The 9,957-nt window shown below is 40.5% G+C and overlaps 1 protein-coding gene across 1 annotated transcript in view; it reads left to right on the forward strand.

Moving 5' to 3' along the window:
• LOC107698854 (protocadherin Fat 3-like) overlaps window positions 1–9,957 on the forward strand; it is a 170,687-nt gene that overhangs the window by 118,561 nt on the left and 42,169 nt on the right. The window contains exons 10-12 of the mRNA XM_016499983.1: window positions 2,904–3,179; window positions 4,090–4,300; window positions 5,151–9,260. Of these exons, the coding sequence (XP_016355469.1) occupies window positions 2,904–3,179; window positions 4,090–4,300; window positions 5,151–9,260 (4,597 nt within the window). The remainder of the gene's footprint in view (window positions 1–2,903; window positions 3,180–4,089; window positions 4,301–5,150; window positions 9,261–9,957) is intronic.

The raw sequence follows: 9,957 nt of genomic DNA on the forward strand, positions 1-9,957 counted from the left end.
GTCAAATTAATATTTGATCTATATGTAAAATTAATATTAATGTTTATATAATTTATGTTTTTATCTTATATTAAATATATATTAATATAATTTATATTTTAGTTGCTTTAATATTTATAAATCTGTATTAATTCATGTGTATAATCCGCATTTCTCTCCACTTAATTTTTAGATATCGTATGGCATCTCTTTCACTTACAGTACTTTTTTGCATTGCTTTTATTCCTTAGAATATGGCCAGACATGATGTTAAAAGGCAGCATAATGTTTCTTCTTATATTTGGAGCAGCTTTTTTGTCTTTTACATGCTTTTGAAAGTGTCTAGGGAGGAAGCTCACTAGGTTTTGGAGCAGAGTTAGTGTTTGTCCGCTTGACAGCAACTGTTTAGTCGATGATTGATGCTGATGTTTGATGGTGAGGGTTTGATTGATAACGTCTGTCATCGTTCAGATTGCCTATCCCTGATGTCAAGGTCCCATCGGATTGATAGCTCCGTTGCCATGGATACGAGCCTTTTTCAGTCTAATATGTCCGTGAAGGTCAGAGTTTAAAGGACACAATCCATCCTGAAAGGAAAAATGTGGGAGAGTGAGGAAAAATGAATGATCGATCTGTTCATCTTTCAGAGTAGAAGCTGCTGCAGTGCTTTGGGAGGAGGATGACAGGAAGAGCTCTCACATTTATTCAGTTTATTCACTCACTATAAAGTAAATTAACATATACACACGCATACATAAGAACATAAACACAAAAGATAACTAATTCAAATTCAGTCAGTTGCATATGTTGGATGCTAAATGCACTCCTTTAAAAATACAAAGTACAAACACACACATGTGAACAGAGAGTGCTGGAGGGAGGGTCAGAGAAGGGACAAATGGAAAGAAAATGATGAAAGCGATTGTATTCTTCTCCAAGACTAGTTCTCTATTTAGAAAGCACCATCTTTCACACACTTTCATACTCAAATATACATTCATTCACTGTCTGCGATATACACACACACACAGATGGCGCTCAGCATGTCTCTGCAAGGCCGAGTGTGAGACGGAAGTGCACGTCTGTTATTACTTTATAATTAGATCAGCTAACGTGTTTCGATCTCACACGCTCACAGACACTCACAGTTGTGTGCTCTCACGCTGTCTGCGTGCTCCTCGGACCGGTGGGGCTATTAATACAAGTTAGTGATAACTGAGTATTTGCGTCAGCCGATTTGTTTGCGTTTCAGTGTTCAATCAGCTCCGATTTGTTCGTACACTCATGGTGCGTGCAAGTCATGTGATTTTCATTAAGTTCAATCAAGTTTTATCAGTATTGATCAGAGAACTTCACTTAGACTTGTAGTAAATAAAACTCCTGAAATGTAGAAAATTTGCAAACACAGTCAATACAAGGCTGCTTTATTTAGATGTGATCAAAATTACTAATATAATATACAGTGCTTGAATTTCATGAGCTTTCTTATTGAGTACAGATGAGAAAAAACATTTCAAGATTGCATTTTCCACTTACAATAATTTATTTTGACAGAAAAAACCTGGAACAACATTTGCAACCCAAAGAACTTGCACAATGTGGCATTTTCAAGTGAATGATTATTTTGTTTTGTTTTGTTTTGTTTTGTTTTGTTTTGTTTTGTTTTGTTTTGGTTTGGTTTGGTTTACTTTGCTTTACTTTGCTTGTTTTGTTTTGCTTTTATTTACTTTGCTTGTTTAGTTTTGGTTTGCTTTGCTTTGCTTTACTTTGCTTGTTTTGTTTGTTTTGCTTCACTTTACTTTGCTTGTTTTGTTTTGTTTTGCTTTGCTTTGCTTTGCTTTGCTTTGTTTTGCTTTGTTTTGTAATAACGTTTACTGGTGAATCATTCACAATAGGACCATGAATGTATACTTAGCAGTGTTATTTTAGTATTACTTCTGTACTGTTGTAGTGTATGTTAACATTTTGAATTAGCTTTTATATTTAGTTTTTTTTGTTTTAAGCTTAGTTTAAGTTATGGTAATTTATGTATTTTTTTCTAATTAGTTTTAGTTTTATTTCACTTTAGTTTTAGTCATTTTAGTAAACTTATAAAAAGCCTATAAAAACTTATATTATTATATTATTATTATTATTTATTATTTCAGTGAATTGCCCAGGCAACATATCTATTTTTTTTTTTTAAGTTTTCGTTTTTTAATCTAATATTTATATTTTATTTTATTTCAACTTTATTCCAATTAGACTTGTGCCGGTATTCGGTAATGCGATATATCACGGTAATGACTGACTACTTTCTGTGTCTGAAAGGTGTTTAAATGATTTAAACAGCCGTTCAGATTTGTGTATTTGCTGTGATGTTCATCACAGAGCCAAATACTTAAATATTTAGACTTAATAGGCTATTTATTTTCAAACTTTTTTTACATTTTAACACAAACATAGTTTTAGTTAATGGTAGCAACACCTGTACTGAGAAATTACATTTCATGTTGACTTCCAAGTATATGTTAACATTTTGAATTAGCTTTTATATTTATTTTTTTTATTTTAAGCTAAGTTTAAGTTATAGTAATTTAGATTTTTTTTAATTATTTTTTTTTTTACTTTTTTTCTAATTAGTTTTATTTTTATTTAACTTTAGTTTTAGTAATTTTAGTATTTCAACTGAAACTTATATTGTTTCAGGCAGCATATTTAATAATTTTTTTTAAGGTTTTGTTTTTTATCTAATATTTGTATTTTATTCCAACTTCATTCCAATTAATGAATATATATATGTGTGTGTGTGTGTATATATACAGTATATATATATATATATATATATATATATATATTTAGTTTTAGTTAAAAGTAACAACACTTCTACTGAGAAATTACATTTCATGTTGACTTCCTGTATGTTTTTTAATTTGTTTTCACAGGTCCACATTACTGTTCTGGACAACAACGACAACGCCCCCGTTTTTTCCCAGCCCACCTATGACATCACAATCACAGAAGACACGCCCCCGGATACTGAGGTGGTTCAGGTGTTGGCGTCTGACCGTGACGAGCGTCACCGTTTGACCTTTAGCCTTCAGAGCAGCGTTGACCCCAGCAGCATGCGGCTCTTTCGCATCGACCCTAACAATGGAATCATCTACACGGCTCGCAGACTGGACCACGAGAGCCGAACTCAGCACATCCTCACAATCATGGTAACTCAGATTGCTACAAATAGATATTATGAAAATACCACAACCAGTACACCGCATCAGCCACATAGTAATGCACTAAAACTCTTTAGAAATGCATAGCAGTGCTTTGCCAACCATTATTTTGACTTGGGTCAGCAAACAACCACCACTCACACTTATTTTTCAGGAAATGGAAGCTCTAGTTTTATTATTTTTATTATTTGAACTGTATTTCATTTTTTTTTTCTTTTATTATTTTCTTTTATTTTTTCTTTAATTTGTTTTAAAGTATGAAGACTTGAACATTTCATAGATAAATAGATGTAAACACTCTACATGTGTTTTTTTTTACCAAATAAATTTGATTTGATTTTATTTTATTTTTGAGAGCACATTGTGTCTCTTACTGGATAGATAGATAGAACAGCAGAGTTATCGTTTGACTAGTGTTGATAGTTTGCCTCCCTCCTGTCTCTCTTTCACGCTCTCCATGCTTGAGTGCAGGTATGACAGGAACAGGAGATTGCTCCTTGTGCTTTGGCAGCCGTCAATAGTTTAATGTCGTCTGCACCTGTGTCGTTTCTCCACTGTGATCTAATTATTGATCTGATCTGTATCACTCATTGTTTCCGCTCTCCCCTGACGAGGGTGAGAGACAGTGAGTGTCATATCTAATAAGCACACGGATATTCCTGCTGCCTGCAACCAGATGAAATCTGTTATTATAATCCGGAGAGAGATGTTATCCACTCCGTCTGACAGTGAGCGAGTTTGTTTTGTCTGTATGAGTTTGTGTGTGTGTGTTGCTGTTTTCTTGTGTTGGATATTGCTGTCTGTCTCAGACAGGGAATTAATTTTTGTTTCCCTCTACCGCTCTCTTTATTTTGTCTCCATCTTTCTTGCTTTCTTCTTTACTTTGCTTCTATATTAGGTAAAGGATCAAGAGTTCCCGTACAGACGTAGCCTTGCTCGTGTCCTGATCGGTGTAGAGGATGTGAATGACCACGCCCCTCTTTTCACCATGGTGATGTATGATGGACAGGTGTATGAATCAGCGGCACTGGGATCAGCTGTTCTCACAGTGACTGCACTCGATAAGGACAAGGGCCAAAATGCACAAATCAGTTACAGCATCGACTCAGGTATGCACACGCTCGCATACACTACCTGTCAAAGTTTGTACACACTCCAATGAATTTGTCTCATGATCTTTTAAAACTTTTGGAAAAATTGATTTTGGATTTGTGTTAGCATATGAGCTAGCATAGCATATTTTATTTTATTTTATTTTATTAGTTTAGTTTTGTTTGGCTGAATGTCTGATGCATATGGCACACTTAGCTGGAAACAATTCAGGAGTTTAGAAGTCGTCATCGGATTTGTTAAATTATACAGAATTTCTAGGAGACGTGTGAGTTGGCATTCTTTAACGTTCCACCTGGAAACAAAAATACTGTGATGCCAAACCCCCTCATGGAAGAAGAAAACTGTCGTGTTTACAACTGTGATGATGAGCACTTATCACGATCAACTAAATGCTGGATTTTCAAAAGTGTGTGAAAAATTTAAAGTTTGCGGCATAGAATCTTTAAAATACGTTCAAGAGTTTTACACACCAGTCTGTTATTGTGGAAACATTTCCACGCCCATAAACATGACGTGGCACAAAACGAAACGTGATTTGTTGCTTTACCTGTCAGTCATATGGCCTCTTCGGCGGGCCTTGGCCATTTTTGGTAAATGTTTTGTCACAACATATTTTTTATTTCATAATTTAAATTATTTAATATTATTATTCTAAAATCAGGAAAATTGTAAAAATGTAGATGTGTACACATTTTTTACTATTTTCTTTACATAATTGCAAACATGCATACAATTTAATGCATTATGACATGTATTTCCTTTTATACAATAATGTGTGTGCTGATACAGTATATTTGTAAGGTCTTTTTTCTTTTCTTACACTCATTTTTTTCTTTTTCAATTTAGGAAACAAAGGAAACACTTTCCAGATTGATCCTGTTTTGGGCATCATCTCATTGGCTCGGGAGCTGGACCTGTCCAACATCGGTCACTACGTCTTGTCTGTTAAAGCAACGGATAACGGTTCTCCAGCATTGTCTTCAACAGCTGTCGTCCGAATTGCAGTCACCTTGTCAGATAATGCTGGTCCCAAGTTTCCCCAAAGTGAATATCAGGCAGATATATCAGAAGGTGTTGCCATTGGAACTTCAGTAATCACAGTGAACGCTCTAAGTCTGTCCACCCTTACCTATGACATTCGCCACGGCAATGGTCATCGGACATTCCGCATCAACCAGTATAGTGGAGTGATCACTACGCAGAAAACACTAGACTTTGAAACTGTTTCCTCCTACGTGCTAATAGTCACCGCAAGCAACATGGCTGGACAGGCCTCAAATGCTACAATAACTGTTACAGTTCTCGACCAAAATGACAATACACCGGTGTTCAAACAGCTACGGTACCATGGAAGTATCAGTGAAGGTGCCGGGCTTAACAGTGTTGTGCAAAGTGACAATGGACAACCGCTAGTCATACGAGCAAGTGACGCTGACCGCAACCATAATGCCCTGTTGGTGTACCAGATAATGGAAGAATCTGCCAGGCGCTTCTTTGCAGTAGATGCCGGTACTGGCTCAATAAGAACAATTGGTCAGCTTGACCATGAAACCACACCTACATTCCGTTTCCATGTTAACGTCCGAGACAGTGGACATCCACAGCTCTCAGCTGAGCATCCTGCAGAAGTCACCATTGGGGTGCAAGATGTCAACGACTGCCCGCCTAAGTTTTCTCAGGCATCCTATGAAGCTGTCCTTTTGCTCCCAACTTATGAAGGTGTGGAAGCCCTACAAGTTTTTGCTACCGATCCCGATGGTAATGACCAGTCAGAGCTCACCTACTCATTGACCGATGGCAGCATAGAACATTTCAGCATTGAGCCAAGCACTGGACTGTTGACTGTAAGAAACAGTACTTTTAGCAAAGAACGATTTCGATTTAACGTCCGTGTTTCAGACGGACGCTTCTCCATTACCGCTCTGGTTACTGTCCTGGTTCATGAGGCTCTGGACAGTGGCCTGGCTTTTACTCATAATACCTACAATGCCAACATTGAGGAAAACAATGGTAACATAACAACAGTTGCTGTCGTTACAGCACTAGGGAACAAGTTGAATGAACCCCTGCGTTATACTTTGTTAAATGCAGGTGGGAAATTTCGTATTAGGCCAACGTCTGGTGCCATTGAAACTGTTGGAGTCCCTTTGGACAGGGAGGAGGAGGAGGAATATGGACTTTTGGTACAAGCAGGCCGTGAGGAAAATCGGCTCCGTGTTGCAAGAGCATTGGTCCGAGTTCAAGTCAGCGATGTCAATGACAATTCTCCAGTTTTTGTTGGATTGCCATACTATGCTGCTGTGCAAGTGGAAGCGGAGCCTGGGACAGCGATATTTCGAGTGACAGCAGTGGACCGGGACAAAGGGCAAAATGGAGAGGTGAACTACTTTCTGCAGGATGAACTGGGACATTTTGAAATGGACCGTTTGAGTGGCGAGCTTCGCTTACGGAGAGCTTTCGAGGCTGATCTCTCTAGTGTGGAATATCAGGTTCTGGTGTTCGCCTGTGACATGGGAACACCACCTCTTTCCTCTTCAGTCACCTTTCCCGTCACAGTGGTAAACAGAGCAATGCCAGTGTTCGACCGACCATTCTACTCAGTGAAAGTGAGCGAAGACGTACCAATATGGACTCCAATTCTGGGAATAAACGCCAGCAGCCCTGAAGGCCAGAGTGTCCTTTACACAATCACGCACGGTGACCCAGGAACACTCTTCTCCATTGGATTTGACACAGGTGTCATCAGTGTCATCGCTGCCCTCGACTATGAGACTAGCCCTTCCCACAGACTCATCGTCAGAGCAACGGACTGCCTCACAGGCGCTCGTGCAGAAGTGGATGTTGAAGTTACTGTTTTGGATGTCAACGACAACCCTCCAGTCTTCAAGCAGCCCTCATACAAAACTGTAATTTCTGAATCTGCCATGATTGGCACTGCAGCTTTGCAAGTTCTCGCAACGGACAGCGACTCTGAGAAAAACGCAGCTGTCCGGTACCAAATCATTCCAGACCGCACCAACAGCACCGACCACTTCCACATCGACAGCAGCAGTGGTCTAATTCTGACAGCTCGCTCCTTGGACCATGAGACCATCCAGCGCTATGTGTTTCTTGTCAAGGCAGCAGATAAGGGCTTTCCCCCACTGAGCAGCGAAGTGTGGGTCACAGTCGATGTCACGGACACAAATGACAATGCTCCAGTATTTAACCAACTGCTCTATGAAGCCTCTATCAATGAGTTGGCACCAAAAGGCCACTTTGTTACATGCATCCAGGCCTCTGATGCAGACCGTTCAGATGCAGAACGCTTGAAGTATGGCCTGGTGTCTGGAAATGAAAGGATGCTGTTTGAGCTTGATGCCGCTTCCGGTGTCCTGACCCTGAGTGGCCAGCGACGCATGCAGCGCATGCCTTCCACCATCACCCTAAATGTAAGCGTTTCCGATGGAGTGTTTACCAGTACGGCACAAGTGCACATTCGGGTAGAGCGAGCTAATCTACATGCCCCCCAGTTCACCCAGGGCATGTACGAGGCCGATTTACGGGAGAACGCACCAGTGGGATCAAAGGTCATTGCAATCAGGGCACAAGATGCTGATCCTGGACCGTTTGGGGATGTGAGGTATGTGCTGCTCTCAGATTCCGCTCGGGACTTGTTCAGTATTGATGGCAATGGACAAATTAAGACTCTTGAACGTCTAGACCGGGAAGAACGAAGTGAGATGGTACTGTCCATTGCGGCTGTGGATGCTGGTGGCCGATCTGGATATTGCAGTGTCCGGGTTACCATACTAGACGAGAACGACAATGCTCCACAGTTTGGCGCCTCGGAGTACCATGCAAGTGTGCGGTCCGAGGTTGAACCTGGTACCCTTGTGACGCAAGTACAAGCCTGGGATCTAGATCAAGGTGCCAATGGACAGGTGAGCTACAGTCTGTACAGCGAAGCCAGCATGCAAGTTACTGAACTTCTGGACATTGACCCGGACAGTGGCTGGGTTGTCACCAAAGGCAATTTCTCCCCTTTGCGTGGGTCTGTTCTGTCCTTTTTCGTTAAAGCCTCTGATGGCGGGGTACCTGTTAGGCATTCCCTTGTGTCAGTCTACATACATGTTTTGTCTGCCAATGCCCACATACCTTCCTTCAGCCAGCCACAGTTCTCGTTTACCGTGCCAGAGGACATGCCCATTGGTTCCTTGTTGGGAGCAGTGCATCTACACACCTCAACTAGCCACTCGTCCTTACCAGTAAGCTTCTCAGCGGTGATCGGACAGACTCCAGAGAGTAACAGTGATGGAGTGTTTGTGGTTGACAAAGAAACTGGTATGATCAAACTAGACAAAGCACTGGACCGAGAGTGGACACCGGCCTATCATTTCAAAGTGATGGCAATGTTGCAGCAGGGACGTTTGGATGCAGTTTCGGCTGTGGATGTGGAGGTCAAAGTAAAAGATGTCAATGACAACAAACCAGCATTTGAGTCGGATAACTACGAGGCATCAGTCACTGAGGGTCTTTCTCCTGGGACTAGGATTCTGCAAGTACTAGCTTTGGATCCTGATTGGGCAGCTAATGGTCAGGTGACTTACAGTCTTGCTCCACCTGGGTTGCTTGGTGGCTCTGGCGGTGAGAACATTGAAGAACACGGAGCCTACTTTACAATTGACAGCAGCTCTGGTTGGATATCAACACTGAAAGGGCTGGACCATGAACAGAGCCCTGCCCATAGTCTTACAGTCTGGGCATTTGACCTTGGAGATCCTGCCAGCCAGTCATCCTCAACAACTATAACTATAGCAGTGAGCGACTCCAATGACAACATACCGCAGTTTCTTCAGCCCCGTTACTACGGAAGTGTTCGTGAGAGTGATGCACCTGGTGAAGTGGTGGCAGTATTGAATACACGGGACAACGACAGCTCACCTGGAAACCGACAAGTCACCTATCATATTACAGGTAACAACTTTTGAAACAATCGATGTACACATGACCTTCCACACTTGAAAAAATTCATGTTCGTAATAATCTTCTTTTGTCTAATTTTCCAGCTAAAATATTGATAAACCTTTGAAATAATTTACATTTCTTGAGAAGCAACACTACATGAGATATTTAAGGGATCGTACAGATAAAAATTTAATTCCTGTCATAATTTTCTCACCCGCATGTCATTCCAAACCTTAGTTTTTCTGTGGAACACAGAAGATGATATTTTGAAAAATGTCTCAGTGCTTTAGGCCCATACAATGAAAAATATGGCTTTAACACTTCTTTCAGAGTACATTTTTGTTATATATACAGTTAGGGCTGCACGATAAATCGAAATGGAATCAAGATCGCGATTCGACAGAAGCTGCGATTGTCATGCGTATCTTTCAGTGAAGCACGGTTCTGTGATCAGCAGTAAATCTCCATCCAAAGGCCAGAGGGCGCTCTCGCACTGAAACTCCAAATACGCCTTGCAGAAGAAACCCAGAAAATGCCTATCGCAGCAGCTGAATAAACAGAAGATTCAACTGCTTTCATTGATTCAACTTATTCTGTGTAAGAAGCCACATCATCTCACAGAGGGATTTATTTCAAACACTTGACTGACGTTATGAAGTGAGTTTGGAGTAAAAATATGTTATTAAATGTGGTATTTTCACATGCT

Source organism: Sinocyclocheilus anshuiensis, unplaced genomic scaffold (assembly GCF_001515605.1).
Source record: "Sinocyclocheilus anshuiensis isolate Anshui unplaced genomic scaffold, SAMN03320099.WGS_v1.1 scaffold2168, whole genome shotgun sequence".
NCBI lineage: Eukaryota > Metazoa > Chordata > Actinopteri > Cypriniformes > Cyprinidae > Sinocyclocheilus > Sinocyclocheilus anshuiensis.